This window comes from Numenius arquata, chromosome 22 (genome assembly GCF_964106895.1).
Source record: "Numenius arquata chromosome 22, bNumArq3.hap1.1, whole genome shotgun sequence".
Classification (NCBI taxonomy): domain Eukaryota; kingdom Metazoa; phylum Chordata; class Aves; order Charadriiformes; family Scolopacidae; genus Numenius; species Numenius arquata.
The window spans coordinates 2,573,943-2,595,028 of NC_133597.1; the positions used below are offsets into that span (position 1 = coordinate 2,573,943).

At 61.8% G+C, this 21,086-nt stretch overlaps 2 protein-coding genes across 2 annotated transcripts; one reads left to right on the forward strand and one right to left on the reverse strand.

Moving 5' to 3' along the window:
- The first annotated feature begins 7,808 nt into the window (after window positions 1-7,808).
- On the forward strand, window positions 7,809-9,236 carry RNF26 (ring finger protein 26). Its single transcript, XM_074162483.1, has one exon. It carries the CDS (start codon window positions 7,809-7,811, stop codon window positions 9,234-9,236), a length of 1,428 nt encoding a protein of 475 aa, XP_074018584.1.
- A 7,682-nt stretch (window positions 9,237-16,918) lies between these two features.
- C1QTNF5 (C1q and TNF related 5) lies at window positions 16,919-19,766 on the reverse strand. The gene is made up of 3 exons (XM_074162489.1): window positions 19,692-19,766; window positions 18,589-18,821; window positions 16,919-17,978 (listed from the first exon to the last, which is right to left on the reverse strand). Exons 2-3 carry the CDS (start codon window positions 18,812-18,814, stop codon window positions 17,461-17,463), a joined length of 744 nt encoding a protein of 247 aa, XP_074018590.1. The 5' UTR covers window positions 18,815-18,821; window positions 19,692-19,766; the 3' UTR covers window positions 16,919-17,460.
- Window positions 19,767-21,086: the final 1,320 nt, after the last annotated feature.

Genomic DNA, 21,086 nt, shown 5'->3' on the forward strand with positions numbered 1-21,086 from the left:
TGCACAGCGAGCCGTGGCCGAGCCCCCGCGCAGCTGTTGAATGGGGCGGCTGTGGAAAAGCCGTTGGTTGCGGTGGCCGGGGCAGCACGCCTGGCCCCGGGCCGGCCCCGGGGGCGGAGGGGCTCTCAAGGCTGCACAAGGCTGCTATTATCCAGGGGTAATCACCCAGCCCAAAGACAGCCCAGCCCCTCCTGCAGCCCCGAGACAGGGCCCCGGCACAGGCCTGGGGGAGCACAACAAACCACCTCAGTTGCCCAGACCCAGCCATGCAGGACACTGGGTCCAGTGCCCTTGCCCCATCACAGCCTGGCTCTGCACCTCAGTTTCCGCCTGGGTCAATCAGAGCCAGCAGGGCTATGTTGGAGGACAAAGCGCTGGGGTCGTCTTCTCCTTCAAAGCCCTTCTTCTGCCTCCCACACTCTCACTCCCCATTCGCACAGTACGCTTGAAGCTCGCTGACCCATGTTCACCCCACCTGAGGACAGGCCCAGGGCTGCCCCAGCATCTCCCAGGAGCAGCAAGACTGCTCTCCTCCAGCTCTCGGCCCAGGGGCTCTAAACATCTGCATATCCTCTTCTCTGCCCCACTTGCTTTTCCTGCAGCGTGAGCTGCACTCCTGGCCCCAGCAGCATGGGCTGCGCCCCTCTGACCATCCTGAGCCACTCTGGGGCCAGACTGCAGGTCCCCCAGGGCCACAGCATCCCCAAAGCACCTTTCACGCCGCCAGCCTTTCCAGCCCCGACAACCCTGTGCTGGCCTCCAGCCCCAGCCCTGCTCCTGTGCTGGTGCCATGCAGCGGCCCTTCCCATGCCCTCCTCCTCCCTCCTCTGTATGCCTGGCCAGCCCCCCCCCAACACTTTCCCAGCCAAATAGACTTGATGATTCATCGGAAATGATTAAATTTTTTCCCCGCGAGATTAGTTGCTTAAAATGGCAATGCTGGGCAGTCATAAGGCTCATAGCCCTTGCGTCGCTGTGCAGAGGGGAGGCCTTCTCCCAGGCGGCACGTTCGGGAGGAACAAGTGCAAGGGAGCTGTGCCATCAGGCACAGACTGCTCACGAGATGCTCTTCCCCACACCTGCAGTGTGGGGATGCTCTCACAGCTGATGGCAACAGGAGCTCCCTGTCTGCAATGGGAACAGCCACCCCTTGAGTGGGTGCCCAGGCCTTGGGGGCCCACTGACAACGCGCTCACACTTTCCTCTCCCTTCAAAAGGCAGGATGCAGCACCAAAGGAGCCTCAGGCTCTGCTCTTCTTGGAAGAGGGAAAGGGATGTTCCATTTTGCTCAAAATACCATGATTTAAGCCCTGCAAATGCCACCCTGCGAGGGAAGAGTGCCCTTTTCCCGCGGGAAAGCATCTACCAAGTCAAACAAACAAGTGGGAGAACCCAGATGACACACTGCTGGTGCATTTTGTTCTGGTGCTAACTTTTATTCCGTGTTAAAAATAAAGCAAAATGTTGCTAATAAAACCTCGGCAGAAAATTCCCAGCAGTTGGAAAGGGCAATGCCTCTCCCTGGAGAAAACAGGCTGGCCAACCGCTGTGGCAGGGAGCATGCCACCCTGAAACAGCCTCCCGCTGTTACTGCAACGGCCGTGCCTCCAGTTGGCTGAGCTTCTGCTTTTGAAACTGTTTAACTTTGAAGAAAACTTTTTTTTTTTTTTTTGTTCCCTGCTACCAAACTAATGGTTCTGGGGAAGACAGGCAGGATTTGAAAGCAAGGCATGAAATCACACCCCCCACGCTGTGTGTGGCACCCGGTGCGCTCCGGGGTCTCTGCGTGGGGAGCACAGCAGGCTGGCCACCTTCATCTTCCCTCTCTTGTCGCCTTATCTCACGCCTTCTTATTTATTTGCTTGCTTAATGGATTTGGCTCCGGCACCCATTTACTGCTGTGCAAACAAACAGTGTGGATTGGGCTCCCGTGCGGAGGTCCCACGCACGCAGCCAGGGCGCAGGGGTCCGGCCCCCGCCGAGGCGCGGAGCAGCTCTCGCTCTCTGGCAGCAGGGAATATGGGTGTTTGGGCCCCCATGGCTCCCAGCGCTCTCCCCCTCCAACCCTCCTGCCACCTCTTGGGTGAGAGGCTGCTCTGTCCTGGGGGTGGTGGGACTCGCAGCCCCTGGCAGAACTGCCGGGACAGCCACTCCTCGCTGCAGGAAACCTGGGGTCTGCAGGACGGCTCGAGGGCACAGCCTGCCCAGGGCAAGGATGATTACCCCGGCGTTATCTGAGCTTTGCAAGTCGCAGGCGCAGTCTAGCAGCGCGTAATCGCGTTTGCCTTTCTCCTCCGGCTCCCACTGAGCCTGGCTCTGTGTAGCCAGAGGGGAGCGATGGCCAGCGTGATGGCCCTTTCCACCTTTCCCTCCCCTCTCAGCGAGACCCTTGGGGCTCGGACAATGAGGGAGCTGGCCCCAGCGCAGGCTGTGCGCGCAGGCAGCATTCTGCTCTCCCACTATGCATGCCCTGACGTGCTGCTCGGCATGCCTCAGGTAGGGATGGGGGGCCCTGTGTCTTCCCCAGCCCCTGCAACCCCTGACCCTGCCGATGGGGCCCAGAGCAGCCCAGGTGGCTCAGGAGGGGTCTGCGGGGTACCTGGGATGCTCTGTGTGGCGGCTGCCTCCCAGTGAGCCCCTCACCAGTGCCGGTGAGCGATGAGCTGTCGGCTGGCGCTGGTTCCCGTGCGGCTCCAGGGTGGATGAAAGGCAGACGTGCAGGGCGGAAGCCGGCTGCCGCGTCTGCCCAGGCCTGCACCTCTTCACGCAACACCGTCGGGGCCAAGAGGGGCCCCGCTCCCCAGGGATGGGATGGGATGGGATGCAGGCCAGCGCCATGCTTTCCCACACTGCCCGGGAATGGCCCATGGCTTCCCTGCTGCTGCGGCATGGCAGTGCTTAGGCTCACTTCCTTTGGGTAGAAGCCCCCAGGGCACCTTCCCACCGGTCCCTGGAGCCGCATTTTGGGGTGCTTGAAGGCTCATGCAATGCATTGCAGTATGGGGGAAGTACAGGGACCTGCCTGGGGTGTCCGACTTCTTGCTCCCCATGGAAGACCACCAGGGATGGGTTACCAGATGTGCCATGAGGGCAAAGCTGCCTTTGGGTAACTCCACCCCGTCTCTGTCCGCCGCTGGGAGCCCTCTTTGACACCCCTGTCCTACAGCTCAGGAAAACATCTTCTTCCACCCCCCTTCCTCGGCTGGGCTCCCGGCAGCTGCTTTGTGTCTCCCCTCTCCTTCCTCTCCTCTTCTGCGGGGCCTTTATGTGGGGATTATTAACCATGGCTACGGGGCCTTTGTTTAGAAGGGGCCAGGAGCCGGGAGCGGGAGCCAGGCGAGAAGCCCTCTGCCCAGGGCTGGTCTGTCACTCGGCATCCCCGGGGTACAGGGTCCCCATGACCCAGAGCAGGTGCAGCCCTGGGACAGCATACAAACAGCCACGTACCGCCCTCTCGCTCGCGTGTACACGGCTGGGACAGGCTGGTCACGTATGTCTTCCAGGTCTTCTCCTAGCCCCGGTGCACTGCTGCCCCACTGCGAGGAGCAGGCTTTGGGGATGGGTGGGATGGGGGCTGACGGGGCAGCAGGGGGAAGCTGGGAGCCCCGGGACGGCTATTTATAAACCAGCCTTTTCCTTCGGAAGACTTCCGAGTTCATCTCCCCCCAGTGCCGGCCGGAAAAAGGCCCCATTGTCTCGGCGCCAGATGGGCCGGGGCCGGGCACTCGCCCACACAATGGGGTGGATTATGCACCCGGCCGGCGGGGGTCCGGCAGCAGGACGCCCGGGAGGAGCAGCTGCCGTCAGCGCCCGCAGAGCAACCCTGCAGCACAGGCTGGGGTCCTGGCCACACTCATTCGTCACCCCCTGCTAATGCCACAGCTCTCACCCCGTAACTCCCTGGAGGAACAGAGAGAATGAACACCCCTTCCCTGCGCACCACGTCATCCAGCTTTCCCGGCTCGCTGCGGTGTCGCTGAGCAGCGTGCTCCCCACTGCCAAGGAAGAGAGAAGAAACCAATGCGGTAGCCCAGCATCACCCCCTGTGCTTGCCTGTGGTCCCATGCAATGAAGTCTTTTGTCCCGGCTCTGTCTGCAGGGCTCTCGGGGCTCCTCCAGGACAGCTCATTAGGAGCAACTGCAAGAAAGCATAATGAGAGATTAGCCCCAGGCAGGTGGCGAGGCCAGCCCCAGCTTTGGGGAAGCCCCTGTCGCATCCATGGGCTGTGGGGGATCCCTTTGGAGGGCCCTGGGGAAGGCTCCCCACTGCTGCGAGGGCACATGGAGTAGGGGTGAGGGCAGATGAGGGCTGCCTGGGAGAAGGCAGTCCCCATGCCACCTCCCCGTGCCACTGGCCCTGCACCCTGCTCAGCCTCAGAGCATCAGGGACACGCCAGAGCACAAGGGCCCAGGGGAACTGTGGGGCTGGCTGTGCTGAGCAGGGATTTCTCCTTGCAGGACTTTCCCATGGAAGAGGACTTGCTTTTCCCAGGACCGTCTGGCTGGGCTCCAGGAGAGAGATATCCCAGCTCCCTTTGTGGGGAGCCACACAGCCCTCCAGAAACACGGCAGGCAGCCCTCATGCTCCTACTCTTCCACCAGTCTGCAGGGGGAATTAAGGCAGGGAAGGTGCCCACTGCCAGGGACACTGGGGGACGCGGGCACCTTCTAGCTCCCAAGCCTTCCTGCAGACTCTCCCCAGCAGCCCCAGCCACGCAGCACACAGGGCGGATGCCGGCTGTCGTTCCCTGCCAGCAGCGATGCGTGCAGTGGAAGATACCATCACCTGCACCTCCAAGAATAGGCGAAGGCCAGAGGAAAAGCAAGACACGCCATCCTGGAGCTGAGCCCAAGTGGGGATGGAGGACTTTCCTGGAGCGGATGCACCAAAATGAGCTATTGTTCCAGCCTGGCCTGCTAGCACTGGGCTGCAGGCCCCCACTGCCATGCTGAGGCATCTGCCTGGCCCTCAGTGAGGGCATCTTGAAGGGGACCCAAGGTAAGGCTGCTGGCAGCTCCCGGGAGGACCATGCTGGCTGGCTTTTCCCAGGTGCTGGGGCTGCCGCATGGCTGGGGGCCAGCAGGTGAGGGCACCCTGGGGTTTGTTCCAGCTGCACAGCCAGTTGCAAGAGTGCTGGTGTGATGCCAGTAGGACCCACACCCCAAAAACACCCTTCCTGCCTCAGGGCAGGGCAGGGCAGAATGTGCCAGCAAGGGCCTGGGGAGGCAGGGGAATATGCTGGGTCTGGGGCAGCTTCATTTCGCCTGCGGAGGGAGCCATGGTTGTCCCCAGCACCATCTCCCCGCTCTGCAGCTGCAGACTGTGCTCCCAGCCCTTCGTCTGCCTCATTTTTCCCATTCCTCTGCCACCCACAACCTGTTCCCAGTCAGTTTGCTGGGACCTGCTCAGGCTGCGATGCCCCAGTGCTGCTAGCCCAGCCCTGGGCTCCGCACAGCCTGGACCCCAGAGCACACGGTCCTGATGCCCCCCCAAGCACATTGGGCTCCAGAGAGCTCCTCAAGCACCTGGCCCTGGAGTTGCTCCCTCCCTCTGCTTCGAGCTAAAAGCTGCAAGGACACAGTGGCTCCAAGGGCTGAGGCAGCCCTATACCTTGCTTCCTCTGGCTGCTCTGTTTCCCCGAAATGTGGGTCCGCTGCCCAGTTGCAGTGAGCTCAGCACCGGCAAGGCAGCTCAGAGGCATGATGCAGCAGCAGCCTTGTGGCCAGGCTCGGTGCCAGCACAGCCGGTGCTCCGCACAGCCCCTGCCCGGCAGTGGGTCTCCAGACAGGGAGACCCACATCCCAGGCTCCTGCACCCTCAGGGTGGGCTGTGGTGGCTCCACTTAGCACCAGCATAGCCCAGCAGAGCCCGGTCTACCCTGTACCAAATGAGCACTGAGAGGCTGATGAGCAGAGGCGGCTCACAAGTGGGGCCCATACTGTCCTGCTCTGGCAGCTGCCACAGGCACAGCTGGGAGCATGGTGGCATCATGCCCGGACCTCCAGCAAGTGCAGGGACAGCTGGGGGGGACCCTCCTTGCAAGGGGGAGTCCTGGCCACAGTCCAGCTGCCAGGGAGGCATTTTCCTTCCCTATACCCTGGCCTCACAGCCCCTCCACTGGGAGCCCCTCTCCAGCCAAATCGGTGTTCCAGCCTGAACCGATCCCCTGGGTGATCCCAGCCCCTTGCATCCCTTCTCACGCCGTGATGGGGTGCCTGAGCCCTGCACCTCTCTCTAGCAGGTCTGCACCATGTGGAGCCAGACACCCTACAGCAGGGGAGAGCAGACACAGGCTTCCCTTTGCCTCTCGGAGCATGGAACAATGATGAAGAAGCCCTGCTACAGAGCCACAACCTCTAAACCCTGCAGCCCCTGCCCCTCTCCTGCCCTGAAGCAGGGAGCCCACCAGGACACGGTGCCCCAAGCACAGCAGGGGCCTGGGCAGGCAGTTGGGAGGGGGAGGCAGGTGCACAGCCGGAGGCAGGGAATGAGCGGAACACACCCAGCCCTTGGCTCGGCTCTGTTTTTCCTTCTCCCGTTTGGTAAAGCAATGAGAAATCCAAACATTACCATAAATGCTGAAAGCATCCTGGCTCCGTCACGTGGGCACGGGCGTGCACACTGCTGGGGAATCCAGGCACCCGCTGTGAGGGAACCCACAGCCAAAACCAGGCAGGGAGGGGATGGCGCTGGTGGAGAGCCAGCCAGCAGGACAGACCCCAGGTGGGGACAGACAGACACACACGGATCTGCCATCCCAGCAGCCCAGCCGGTGTTGCAGCTGGAGGAGAGCTGGATGGCACCCAGGAGCATCAGCCAAGACAGAATGTGTCAGGACATGCCCCCAGCCCTGGCTCCTGCCCTGGCTCAGGGTGTTGCGGGGGGAACAGATATGGGGGAAGGGGCAGGGAGCTGCAGAAAGGGAACCCCAGCACCCTGCTCCCTCCTTTGCTGCCCAGGGGTGCAGCACTTCCCTCCTTGGCCCCGCGCTGGCCGGTCCTTCCCGGAGCTGCAGATATCTTTCCTATGGGTCATCTGCTCCGCTTGCTCTCTCCTTCCTTAAAAAGCCTTGGGTTCAAGGGCTGGATTTTCCTGAGCTTCTCATCACCGTCACAGCAGAGCAAGGGCCAGAGATACTGGCAGCCCCACGCCCTGCCCGGGAGCCGCCAGGAGCTGCTCTGTGGCTGTAACCTTGGGCCAGGCCACGGCCGTGGGTTTATTCTGGGAGCTGCCGCAGGAAACTGCTTGGTGGGGTGACAGCAGCCCTGCCCTGGGCTGACCCTGTCCTGAACAGGCTCCAGGGACCCCGCGAGCGAGCGCAAACCTTCCCCGTGCCAGGGCTGAGGCTGTCACAAACTCATCATATGTGTGATCCCAGGGACCCTGTGGGTGGTGGGTGCCCTACACACAGCTGGGAACCGGGGTGAGGGTGCCGCTCTAGTGCCCCGGATCCCCCTCGCCCCGCTGGCAGGGACCCGGGCAGCCCCGGGCTCCGCCACGGTTAAACGAGGGCCGCTGGCCCTTTAAATGCGCGCCAGTGGGCGGGGCCCGTCCCGGCGGCGAGAGCCAACCAGAGGCGCCCCGCCCGGCAGCGGCCACGCCCCCAACGGCCGCGCCCCCGCCGCGTCCTCCGAACGGCCCAATGGGCGGCGGGGAGAGGCGCGGCCCTCGCCGCCGATTGGCCCGGCGTCGCGCGGCAGCCCGAGCGAAGATGGCGGCGCCCAGCGCAAGGGGGGCCCCGAGCGGGCCGCGGCTGACGGCACCGTGAGGGCCCCGGCGGGGCGCCTGGCCGCAGCCCGGGCCCGCCATGGACCTGCTGTTCGTGCTGCTCCGCGGCCTGCGGATGGCCCTGGACCTGCTGGTCCTGGTGCTGGACGTGAACTTCTTCCTGGTGTCCTCGCTGGTGTCGGCGCTGCTCTGGCTGCTGGCCGCCGCCTGCAGCCTCCCCTCTGCCGCCGCCGCCGGGGCGCTGGCCTGCTGGGACGGGCTGCTCCTCTCGCTGGCCTCCCTGGCCCGGGCGGTCTGCTGCTTGGCCGTGAGCGCCCTGCAGGGGCTGGCCGGCCTGCTGCGCGGCTGCTGCTGCGGCCTGGAGGGGCTGAAGGTGGCCGGGCACCTCCTCTCCCACCTGGGGCTGCGGAGCAAGGAGCTGCTGCACCGCGGGCTCTGCAACCTGCTGGGCTGCGGCCAGGCCCTGGCCAGGCAGGTCGGCGAGGGCCTGGCCATTGGTACCAGCCTTCTGGCCTACCTCGTGAACAGCCTGGTCAACGTGTGCCTCATCGGCACGCAGAACCTCTTCACCCTGGTTGTGGCCCTGTGGGACTCCATCGCCAGCCCCTTCCTCAGAGTCACTGACCTGCTGGCCGCCTTCCTGGCGCACGTCTCCAGCGGTGCCATTGCTGTGTCCATCCTGCTGTGGTCGCCCTGCCAGCTGGCCTTTGAGCTCCTGACCTCCTTTGCTGAGCTCTTCATCAACATCTTCTTCGTGAATATTTACGGCCTGGGTTTGCTCCTCCTCATTATTGTTGTCAGCGCCTTTGTCTTCAACCCTGGGCTGCTCTGGACGCTGATGGACTACGTGCTGGGCTACTTTACCACGCTGCCTTCCTATCACCGCCTGCAGCGGGATGTGTGGCGGCTCTATCAGGTGGCAGTCCTGACGCTGGGTATGGTCATGACCTCCCAGGCCTGGCGCAGGTTGGTGGACTGGAGTCTGCAGGTGACCAACTGGAGCAGAGGAGGCAGAACAATGAACCGGGAAAGCAACCAGCGAGGGGCAGCTGCGGCCATCCCGAGACCTGCAGCCCCTGGTAGGCTGATGCTGGCAGGGGTCAACCAGCTGCCAGCTGAGCAGGAGGACCAGCTTGATGCAGAGCAGGTACCACAAGCACGTCCCGCTCTGAGTCGAAGCGCCCTGGCAGGACAGCGTCGCCAGCTGCCCAGGGAGGAACCAAGCACCTCCTGGGGGAAAGCTCCAAGGAGGCAGCAGCTGAATGCAGCAGCTGGGAACGGTGAGGGCACTCCGGATGATGACCCCTGGATGCTCTTGAAAGAGCAAGAGGAACGTAAGAAATGTGTTATCTGTCAAGACCAAACCAAGACAGTCCTGCTTCTGCCCTGCAGGCACCTGTGCCTGTGTCAGGAGTGCACGGAAGTCCTCCTGCAGCAGGCCATCTACCAGCGCAACTGCCCGCTCTGCCGCCAGATGATCCTCCAGACGCTTAATGTGTACTTGTGAGCCCAAGGGGCAGGTGGCTTGGGTCATTTTCCCAGGAGGTCAATGGCACCCCGGTCCGGCTCTTGCGGGGAAGAACTTCCCACAGCTGCCTTGAGCAGCATCCAAAGAACTAAGGATGGTGCTGAAAGGGCAAAAGGCTGTTGGGGGTGACTGCTAGCCACATTTGCTACCTAACTAGATTGTAGCTCTTGCTAGCAAGCACAATAACTGATCTCTGCAGCAGGCTGAAAGAGTTACCTTTTTTTTGTTGACAACTTTTGCTTTTTCAGGGCCTGTTGCCTTGAGCCTGCAGCAGTCTGAGATCCAAAGCAGAGTGCAGAAAGACGCTCCGGTCCCTCCCAGCCAAAGCTGATGGAAAGGTTAAAGGCTGTGCCTTCCTGGGAATCACAGGGGCTGGTGCAAGGCAAGGGAGGGGTTTTCCCAAGGTCTGACCAGAAAATTACCTGGTAAACTGCATTCAGATCTCTCTTTCCTCTTCCTACCATCTAAGTGGGGGAGCTCCCTGGAAGGGGAGAAGTGTGCCCCTTTTGCAAGGCCCTGGGAGAGCTAATGAGTACAGTCGAGCTTTTCAGGCTTTGCTATGAGAGGGCTGAGCCTGGCTCTCAGCTGGAGAAGAGCAGGTTTTCTGGGGTACTTCAGTGTCCCAGCCACCATGGCTTTGGTTTTTGGAGCTTCCTATTCCCCTTGCCAGGACAATGAGGAGCTGTGATGAACACAGGCACCCTGCAGGCCAGCTGACTGCAGAGCTCAGTGTTGCTGTTGCTTCCACGCATCACCTATGCAAGACTAGCAAGCACACATCAGGTTACTCGCCTGGGGAGGCCGCAAGGTATTACTCTTTCTGCAGGGGTGGTGGTGCTGCTTGAGGAACCTGCAGGGTGGCTGGCTGGCCAGTGCTCATAACCCTGGCAGTAGCAGCACGTGTCTGAGCCAATGCTGGAGAATCCTCTCTAGATAACACGTTTTCTTCAGGCTCGAAGTGCCACGGAGCTGGTGGTTCACACCAGTGCTTGCTTGCTGCTTCCCAGCCTGGGCTGGCTAGAGGAAGTAACTCTTTGGGAGAAGAGGGGACACCCCAAAGCTCTTGGGAACCCACTGCGACATTCCAGCTCCAGGCACATGTCCTGCATATCCATGCTGCGTATCTGCAGCGTGCATGGAGCAGTAGCAGGACCGTGGCTATCTTTGATTAGGGCAGGGTTATACTGCTGTTGTCTTACTGTATGTCATATGTGTAGCTAGTTTTATTTAAAAGTGTCCCCCAAAGTCTAATGAGGGCATCTAGTCCTGGCTGGGAAGGCCTGGGATGGCTCATCCCGGCTTGGTCAACCAGCACCATTCCAATAAATTGCTGGGCTGAAAGAGAGCCTTGCACTAAAAAACTTTTCCTTTTCCAGCTGCTTGCCTGAGGTCAGCCACGCGCCACAGCCAATTTTGGCTGGAGCCAGACTGGAAAGAGTCTTGACTCCTGGACCGCAAGCCAAGAGCCTGAGGGCAGCTGGCATGGTCTTCCTTCTCTATTCTCCTTCTTGATGAGTGATTTAAGCCAAAACAGAGGCAGCAGAGAGGCAAGGCCAGGCCAGGAGATGCCTCTGTGCTGTAAACCTGAGCTGTGGCAAGATACTATCATGTTGGAGAGTAGCTTTGCTCTCGGAAGTACTGCAGGGGTGGTTACTCATATGCTTTCTGGGAGCTGGAGGGGCTCCCTGGGCCAAGCTGGGCTCCTGATCACTAATGGGTATTAGAAGGGCCTGACCCCAGGGCTATCAGCTGCTTCCACTTTACTTTGCAGAGATGCAAAGCTCCCTGCCCAAGCTCTGTTTCTCAGCCTCTTGTCCCTGTGCCTCTGCAGACACACACCACCCCTGTTAGTGTTTGCTCTCTCCAGCCACCTCTCCTGTGGCTGCAGCCAGTAACACTTGCAGTTGAGTAGCCAAGCCCTTGCCAGAGCAGCAAATGCAGCCCCGCAGGCTGTGTTCCCCAGGGTCCAGCTTGACCCAGGCACTTGCAGAGCTGCACCGTTCCCTGGATGTGCCTCTGGAGACACCCAGGAGTGGGAGCGTGGCCATGCTTCTGGCTGCAGGCAGTGGTGTTTGGTCGGGACCAGCTCATGGATCTCAGGGTACAGTGCTTCCTACGTGAATTACAGGGGGGAAAGGACACCTCCCCAGGGCCGCAGTTTCTCCCCTCAAACCCTTTTTCTATTATAGCAGTCATGCTTATTGTTTTAGGGCCTCTTTATTTGTTGTCTATTAAAAAAAAAAAAAGAGAAAGCTTTGCCTTAAGTTTTAACTCTTTGCACTATGGACTAGATACTGAGCAGAATAAAGTCTCCTTTACCAAAACCTGCCTGCTGCCTCATTCTTGGGAAAGGTTTTCTCTGGCAGGGGGGAAAGGGGTCCCCTCTCTCCTTACCCCTGGGCTCCAGAGGAAGCCTATTACTCCTCACTCAAGGGTCAGAGCTGGAGAGCTGATAACACCAGCAAACTCAGCAGTACTTGCACTCAGAAAGGCAGTGCTGCGGGATACCTCAGAGCTAGGCTGCTGCATGGGAGAAACCTGGCATGAAGGTAATGAATCCACACCTGAAGACATGGTAGGTGGGCTTTCCAGGGCTGGCGTCCCCCAGCCCCTGCTCTGCTAACCCACAGCAAGAGGAGGTGATTGTGGATATGCCTGTGCAAGGGGGCAGAGCGTGCAGGTTGCGAGGCACCGGTGCTAATGCCTGCATCTTGCCTGGAGATGTGTTTGGTGCTGCAGCCTCTTCTGTGCCCAGGAGCAGCAGAGCGGCAAAAGCCCAGGACCGGTGAGCATCTTCTTTCCACTCCTAATTCAGGTAACTTTGAGCTGTTTAGCTAGGAGAGAAGCAACGGCTGCTTTGTGGAGGGGCTTGTACACGCAGCTTCACCTCTTTTCAAGAGCAGTCCACCTCTGTACTGGAATGAAGGGATTCACGCTCAGGTTCTTCAGAGCTGGAGCTCCCCAAAGCAGAGGGGATGGGATTTTCCGGGCTTGCAGAAACATGCACAGGGGTGTGTAATCCCTGCTCCCATGTGTCCTTGGCACTTCGATGTCCTGCTGCTTGAGATGGAGGGTGTTGGCAAGCCTGACTATCCCAGGGATGGAGGCAGCAAAGGATCTCACCTCTCAGAAAGGCTGTGGCAGGCTCAGCTGGGCTGGGCTACTGGTGAGCAGATGCACTCCCTGCACAATGAGTTACTCCCTGGCCAGGATCTGAGCTCTTGGCAGGTTGCTGTGAGCTCTTAAGTACCCTCTGCTTCTCCATCATCCTTGTAAATTGTTTGGAAAAATGTTTCAAGACCCTGATGGGCAGAGAACCCAGGAGTTCTGGCTCACCCTGCCCTGAACTCACCTGCCTCGGCAGGGCCACACCAGAAAACTAGCTAATTTTAACCAGGATCCTCTCATGCCCTGGCTAAAAACCAGTGGGGAAGCCGGAAAGAGACAATCTGCTGCAGGAGCGCAGCTCTGCCAGGCACAGTGCAGGCACGGGAAAGGAGGCCACGCCATCAGCCTGCCCGAGCCCCGCAGGGGCCTGGCGGCAGGTGGGGGACAACTAGGGAAACCGAGGCACTGCTCAGCCTTCCTCTCTTGCTCCCAGGGTGTGTGAGCTGAGGCAGGCTGGACACCCAGGGAGGTTGCAGAGCTGCCCTAGGGCAGGAGGACTGGGCCAGCAGGGGAATGTCTGCCATCCCCTGTGCAGGCAGGGTGCTCTCAGCCCACCACCCCCTCAGCCAGTCCCAGCAGGGGACGGAGAGGGCTTTCAGCCACCTCAGCCCACTGCAGCCAAGCCAGGACAGGATGTGAAGGACACAGCCTTCCCCTGGGAGCCATCCTGCACGCACTCGGCTCACTCACTGGCCACGCAGCAAGCAATTACAAGAGGAAAATGCAACCACCTCCCAGCTGATGGGCAGCACATAGGGTCCCCGAGACTGATGGTCAGCCATGCCAGACCTGCCTGCTCTGGCACTACAGCTTTTGGTGCAGAGCTGCACTGCTTGGGGAGGGCGTCCAGCAGCAGCAGTGCTCACAGGCCACTCCAGGGCACGAGACCTGGAGTCCCCAGGGGTACTCTCTGCTCCAGAGCATGAGCAGAGTGGGATGGTCTCAGCCCACTACAATGCCAAGACCCTTTTCCCTTCCCCAAAGGGGGAGCATGATGCTGCTAGGTTACCCCAGTTTAGGAGCACTGGGGTGGTAGGGGATGACAGCTTGCTGAAACCAACCCTCCCCAGGCCCTGGGAAAATCCACAGGATCCCTTTGTCAGCCCAGCTGCAACACCCCAGCCCTAATGAGCTGCTAGTCCCAGCCTGGGGACAACAGCCATCATCTGCCTGACAGCAGGGATCTGGCACGATAGACACTCGCCGCAGATGCGCAGCAGCATGAGCAGCTAATGATACCAAGCCAACAGGGAGGGAGCAGGTGATGATCAGCAGCCGAGCTGTGGGGGGTCTTTGGGCTGCTCCTGTGCACCAGCTTTGCTCCCTCATTAGTGGCTCGGCACGGGGAGCCACACCGGCAATCCCAGCACCTCGGAGCCACAGTGCCGAGGCCTCGGGGACACAGAGTGTCTGAGGCTGGCAGGGATCTCGAGATCATCCAGCCCAGCTCTCTGCTCAGGCAGGGGCGGCTGCAGCAGCTTGCGCAGGACTGTGGCCAGTCGGGTTGTGAATATCTCCATGGATGGAGATTCTACTACCTCTCCGAGCAGCCTTTGCCAGGGTTTGATCACCCTCACAGTAGAAGATGGACGGCCCTTTGCTGGACTCTCTCCAGCATGTCCATGTCTTGTACCGGGGAGCCCAGCACCAGACCTAACGCTGCAGCCGTGCCTGACCAGTGCTGAGCAGAGGGGAAGGATCAGCTGCCGCATCAGTCATCAACCCAGAGAGGCTTCAGCCTAATAAGTGCTCCCAGCCTGCTAGTTCCTCCTGTCCACACGCCCACTTCCCAGCAAGGCCACAAGAGCTTGCCTGCAATGCTGTCCTGCGGGCACTGCCCTATCTGTGCCCCTGTGCTGAAGTGATCCCACTTCAGTCCTGTTTTGTTGGTAGCAGAGTCCCTGCTGTTCACGCACCCCGAGCCCTTTGCTTGCCCACCCCATCCCCAGGTGAGTGAGGATTGTCCCCTCCCCTGCCATTCCCAGTTTAAAGCTCTCCTTACCAGGTCAGCTGGCCAAGGTCACTTGAAGATGACTGGAGAGTGCTCCCTGCACCTTGTCAGTGATGAGGGTGTTGAACTTATGCCATAACCACAAACTTTTGGGTGGAGCAGAAGCCATCTTTCTGCTGCCAGGAGTCATCAGGACAACCTTCACCATCAAGGGCATTTCCACTTTCAAACCTGGCAGGCGCACGCTCTACCACCACAGTTGAAGGTCTGGGCTCTCGTAGCTGTAGGGTCTCAGAGATGATCCAGTTGATCATGCCCTCTCTGATGCCACACAGCCTGCTGACCTCCTCCAGCAGTTCCTCCCCTTGGCAACACAGCTACAAGACATGCAAAACCACACACCTCTCGCAGGCTGCCAGCAAAGGTGCACCAGCCCCAGCAAGAGGCCCCAGGCACCCTCTGCAGCTCAGTGCTAGCCAGGCTGCATCCTCCAGCATTGCAGGATGAGTTGCTCCAATGTCTGCTGGGGACTGTTACCTTGGTACACCAAAGGCCCATGTTCTGCTCTGAGAAGGGGTGTTGGCACATTAAAAAACACAACAAACCCACAAAAACCAAAAAAAGAACCCCCCAGACCAAAACAGCTCACCTTTCTGCACAAACTGCTGCCTCTCTCAGCTGCACTACACCACCTGTGTGCTGAGCCTGGCTCTTATATAGGCTTCTCCCTCGCACTGGCTGAGGGATGCCGGCCCCTCCCTAACCTGGGCTCAGCTGGAACAGGGGCTTCAACCACTCCTTCGTTAGGGGCAGCTGGTAGAGCTCATCAGAAGCAGCTGGACCTTACTTAAAAACTTGCCAGAAGTCAAGGTCTCCTGTGGCTTCCCTTCTCTTATCCTTATATTTTCCTTATCCTCTTCCTCTTCCTCCCCAGGCAGCAGCAGGCTGTGTTCCTCAGAGGGTTCCCAGCAGTCCCCTAATGATCCTAGACAAAGTGCCCAAAAGACCAAGAGCATCTCAAAGAAAGCAGAGCCCAGAAACTGCTGTGCCAAGTGCTATGTCTGTGGTTGCCTCTGTTATCTGTGCTCCCCCACATCGTGATAGGGACCAGAGGATGCTCCCAGCCCCCACACGCTTCCCCTGGCCTCATCTCAAGAAAAGTCATTTTCCTTCTCCCAGAATAGACAGCACCAGCCATCGATCTGCTCTGCGGCATTGTTTGCCCCTGGGCAGCTCTGCTTACAGAAAAGGCCATCATCAACCCAAACAGACGCTTCCGCCGTAACACAATCCTGCAGCTGGGGCTGGGAAGAGGAGCTGCAAGATGGCTAGCAGAGCCCCTCTGCACCCCAGTGGGGAGCGAGGCTTCACTCAGGGTCCCAGCACCTCCACTGACCCCCATGGGTTAGGGGTGGCCCTTGGCACTGCTGGACTGTGCATCCCCCCCTGGTCCCACGCAGCCAGGCAGGTTGCAGTGACACGTCCGTGTCCTCAGGTCTCTGCACGGTGCCCAGTCCCGAGGCGGGGAGCTGTGGGGCTGTGGGCAGCCCCATTTGAGGGTGGTACTGGCCCTCCATGGGAGCACACAGTGTGGCTGCTGCCAGCTTGCCGCGGCTCCCGCAGGGTTTGTTCATCCCGGATGGGCATGGTCATCTTGGGGGCTCTGTTCAGCACAGCTTGGGGGGCAGCAGGGGAGCCGGGCCAGAGGACAGGTGGCTGCCCGGCCACGTAAGGGGGGTCCCGGGCTGGTGGGCGCCTGCAAGGTCCTGCCGGCACGGCCAGGAGAAGAGCCCAGCCCAGCTGCCACCCCACGGCGGGCAGAGCAGCCGTCGCCAGCCCGCTCCGGCAGCAGGACCCATTAAGGAGTTCGGCCCCTAGCCAAAAGCCCCCTCCCTGGCTGGTCCCCGCAGGGACCTATTTTGGGCAGGAATGAGGAAGCTCTTCATTCCCTTGCTAAAAATAGGGACCTTTCCCAGAGGCAGGTCACCGCGTTCACACTGGAGCGCGGGGCTGGCAGGGGGGGCGGCAGGAAGGGGGCCCCACAAGCCCCGTCCCGGGGGGCCAGGGCCCCCACCTCGCCCCGGGCTAGCCCGCTCCCACCGGGGCGGCCCTCGCCCGGAGCGGGACCCTCACGCCCAGCTGGGCGTCGGTCCCCGCCGTCGCGCCCCGGGGAGACAGGACACCTTGGGGGGGGGAGCTCCTCCATCCCCGCTCCCCTCCCCTCCCGAGGCCTTGGTGGGGGGGTACAACGGGGGACTGTGGCAGCAGCCTGTCCCCTCGCCGACACCTCCATCTAGTGGCTCCCGCTGGCCCTGCTGCGGGAAGGGAGGCGACCGGGGACCGTCCCCTCCGCTCCGGGACCCTTCCGGCAGGACGGCGCAGCCCTGCCGGCACCCCTCGCTGTCCCCGCGTGTCCCCAGCACCCACGCAGCCCCGCCCGCCGGCAGCAGCCTCCCCGGAGGGGTGTCGGCACCCCGGGGAGCCCGGCCGGTCCCCGAGGAGCACGGCAGGCAGTCCGGGCGCACAGGCAGCAGGCACACGCGTGGCTGAGGAGCCCTTTATTGAGGGTGAAGGAGGAAGGGAAGGCACCGGGGCGGCCAGAGGGCAGGGAGCCGGGGTGACTGCTAGCCCTGGGGCATGCCAGGACCGTGGCGGGACCGGGCCCCTTGCCGTGCCGGCGGCCAGGCGGCCTGGGCTCGCTCTGCGTGCAGGGAGAAGCTGGCAGCACGGGCCGCGGCATCGTGCCCGTGCCGGCGGGGCTATGTTGCGTGCCGAGGCGGCTATGGCGAGTAACATATGACAACCAGGTTATTGCGACTCCCCGGCACGGGCGTCTTGCCCCAGAGCCGGGTGCCAGAGATAATACTTAGCTCTTACACAGCGCTGCTGAAGGGATGCTCTCCGCCACCCCTGGGGCGGCGGAGGGGCTGCATTCCTGCCCCGCGCTGGGCAGCAGCAGTGGAGTGGGGCGGGGGTCCCGGTATCCCAGCTCCCACACAGCCAGACCCCAGCATTGGCCTCCCCAGGGCTCCGGTGGCTGGGAAGGGGCACGTGCCCTGGCCCCAGCCGCAGCCGAGGGCAGGCTCAGGCGAAGACGGCGGAGTTTTGCCAGTAGGAGTAGACGAGGAAGCCGGTGAAGGTGCTGTCCGTCTTGACGCTGGCGTAGAAGCCGATGTAGTCCCCCACGCCCACCTGCACCCACACCTCGTCCTCGGGCTCCAGGCGGACCAGGGCCCCCCCCGAGAGCGAGGTGGGCTTGGGCCAGTTCCCGTAGTACTGGAAGAAGGAGGCGATGGACTGGCCGTTCTTCATGATGTCGAACTGGAGACTGGCGCGGTAGACGGTGGCGTGGACAGCAAAGTAGTAGAGGCCAGGCACCTCGCAGGTGAATTTGCCCGTGGCAGGGTCGTAGTGGCCCTGCTCGTTGATGAGCACCACGTCGAAGCGAATGGGCTGGTCGGCCAGCGGCGGGCTGCGCGACTCGGAGCGCTTGGCACTGAAGGCTGAGCGGGGGGCCACTGCGCACTCGCCCTGTGCCCCCTTCTCACCATGCATGCCGTCCACGCCGGGACTGCCCACCTCCCCGCGGGGACCGGGCGCTCCTGGGGCAAGGCAGGAGGGGGACAGGGTTACCTCTAAGCCACTGCCACCAGCACAGCCCCCCCACCATCCGAGCTCCCCCAGCCCTCCTGCCCAGCCCCAATCCCACTGGGGTTACAAGCCTCCCACAGGATGTGGGTGGTAAATAGCCACCATAGCCAGTACTCTGCCTGGGAAAGCAGCACAAGAGGGGAAGACTAAGTGGATGTGATAAGTAGGCACAGCGGCAACAGAAAGTTGGAGAAACCCCCACAGGCTGGGAGAAACCCCAGCCCAGGAGCCAGGGTGGGGATGATACAACCGTATTCCCGGCATAGCTTAGTGGGCCCTGCTAAAGCAGGGGGTGGAAGGTAGGGATGGCAGTGAGGATGGGAAGAAATGCAGCTTCACCGGTGACAGGGAGCTGCTGCCTGTTGCAGGAGCACAGGGTTAGCACAGGCAGGACTGGAAGAGCAGTAGTGGCATGAAAGGGGCACTTTTGCAGGATTCGCTCTTGGTTTGGCAATGGATGGGCTGTGCCAGCATCCAGGACTCACCACCTGGCATGAGGGCATTCCCCACAGACAGGGCAGAGCAGGTCCCCCTCCCTGACCCCAATGTCACCTTTCTTACCAGGAGGGCCCATCTCGCCCTTCTCCCCGGGCATCCCCATCGCCCCGTCCCGGCCATCTCGTCCGTCTCTGCCTGGCAGACCCTGGCCCCCGTGCAGGCCCGGGGTCCCCGGGATGCCCGGCTGCCCTGAGCACAGCCCAGGGATCTTGTTGTCTTCGATCTGCAAGGAGCTGGTGATGAGCCCGAGGAAGAAGAGGAGGAAGAGCTCCTTCATCTCGTCTGCCATGGAGGGGCTGGAAGGGGGCAGAGAGGGGTGATAGCTCTGGGGACCTCAGTGAAGATGGCTGGGAAACAGCCTTGCGGTGCCCGGCAGGGAGTGGGTGCTAGGGGGCAGCGGGGGACTGTTCCTCCCTTGTTTCCCCCTTGCCTTTTTGGCTGCTCCCCATGGCAAGGTCTGACCGCTGGCTGCACCTGCCACAGCATCCCCATCACCGGCTGTGTCACCCCACTGTTCCGCCACCACGGGATGGCTTATGGGGGTGCCAGAGCCAGGGAGGTGGGGAGGGAGCAGCGGCATGTGCGGGAGGCAGTAGCTCTGTGCCTGCGGCTGGGGGCCGTTTGGGATGGGAGCTGCCACACCGGCAGTGTGACCGGCTATGGGTGTGCGTGGGGGTGCCGGCGGGGGACCGCTGGGGTGTCAGCTGGAGGGCAGCGGGTGAGCTGCGAGCCCTGCGTGGGGTGGGGTTGTTGCATCCGGGCGGTGCGTGGCAGGGCAGCAGCTCAGGGAGCGTGGGGCTGCATCGTGGCCCAGCCCTTGGCAGCATCCCTGCTGCTGGCGGCTCTGCTCCACGCCCGGCCGGCTGTCTGGGGCTGCAGCATCCCTGGACCACCCCGGTGCCGGGGACCACCCTGCTGCCCAGGCTGCCCCCAGTCCTTCCCACACCAGCACAGTCAGAGCGGAGCCCTGTAGCCGGCGCTGGCACCCTCCCCGTGGCCTTGCCCGGGGAAAGCTGCTCTCTTCCCCCTCCTGGACGCGACGGCTGCAACAAAGAGGAAAAGGAGGAGAAAAGTGTCTCTCCTCCGCCCAGGCGCCAGAGCCAGGACCCCATCGAGTCCCAGCTCCCCCCGGCACGGGGTGGACAGAGCTGGGTAGCCCCACTCACTGCGATCCTGTGGCTCCTGCCCCAGTGCCTCGCTGCTCTCCGGCGTGGAAGGGCTGCGGCTCTTCCTGACCACTTCGCTCTGACGAAGGCCCTAGGAAAGGCAGCCTCTCCACCCCCCCCCCCCCCTCCTCCTCACGTCTCTCCTCCCAAACTCCAAAGGAAATCAAGGGCCTTGGGAGCCAAAAGCTACAAGACAAGGGGAAAAAGAAAAATAATCCCATGGTGTCAGAAGTGCTGTAAGCAGGGGGAAGGGAGAGCGAGACAAACAGCCTGGCAAAGGGAGAGAAGGCAAGGGCTGCAAACCATCTCAGCTGAGCATGTCTGGACACTCAAGCAGCAGGACGGGGGGGAGGGAAACAAGAGAAAACAGGCAGCGGAGTCAAAGTGGAACAAAAGAAATGCCAAGGGAGGGAAACCCAGCAAAGGCAGGCAGGGTTGGAGTGGGAGAAGGAAGAGGGAGCCCTTGGGGCATGCGGGTCCCCTGACTGGCAGCCTTTGGGGTGGCTGAGACAAGGGGGGCTGGCAGTGCCAGCTCCCAGAGCACCCACAGGGAGCTGCAGGAGCCAGCCGTGGGGTGCTGGCATAGGGCCCGGCGGCAGTGTGTGGGGCTGAGTGGGCAGGGACCTGCCAGGCAGCGGCAGGCAGGTGGGAGTGCGGGCAGAGCAGCACTGTGGCCATGCCAGGGAGCAGGACTAGCCCTAGGGGACCACGGGGCACGTGGCAAAGCTGGGACGGTGCCGGGCTTTCGAAGACACTCCCAGCTTGCCTTTAACTCGTTCCAACACCGAGTGCATCCAAGGGACACGGTCAGATTCCGAGCGGTGGGACGGTCCTGTGGCTGGGGGGAGTCCCCGTGCCCTGCAGCCAGCTTGCAGCAGCTGGGACAGGCAGGGAGTGAAGGAGCTGGGTGGGCTTGAGCCCCCTGAGCAGGGGTGGCTGTGTGGGAACAGCAGTGCTGTGCTGGCTGCAAGGGCAGAGGGGTGCTGACCCGAGAGGGTCCTGCTCCCAGTAACCCCAGCCGGGCAGGGGACTTTCCCATGCACCCAGGGCGGGTGAGGGCAGCAGGAGGCATGCTGGCACTGCTGGCTTTCTCCTTTCTCCTCCCCATGCCGGTGCCCGCAGCGGTGCGGGTGACATTGCTGGCTGAGCCTTCCTGCCCTGGATGCCCGGGGACAGGCTGGGTGCTGGCAGGGAGCCGCCTGGCTCCTCTCTCCCAAGGTGTGAAAGGGCTGTTGTTTTTGGCCAGCTGGGAGTTGGTTTGTGGCTGCGGGGTGTTGCCAGGCCTGTGGCCATCAGGGTGGCCTGAAGCCAGCACGGCCAGCTCAACCAGCAGGGCCACAGCCCTTGCTGAGTCAGGATCCCCTCCCTGCACCATGGAGCCCCCAGTCTGGCCCC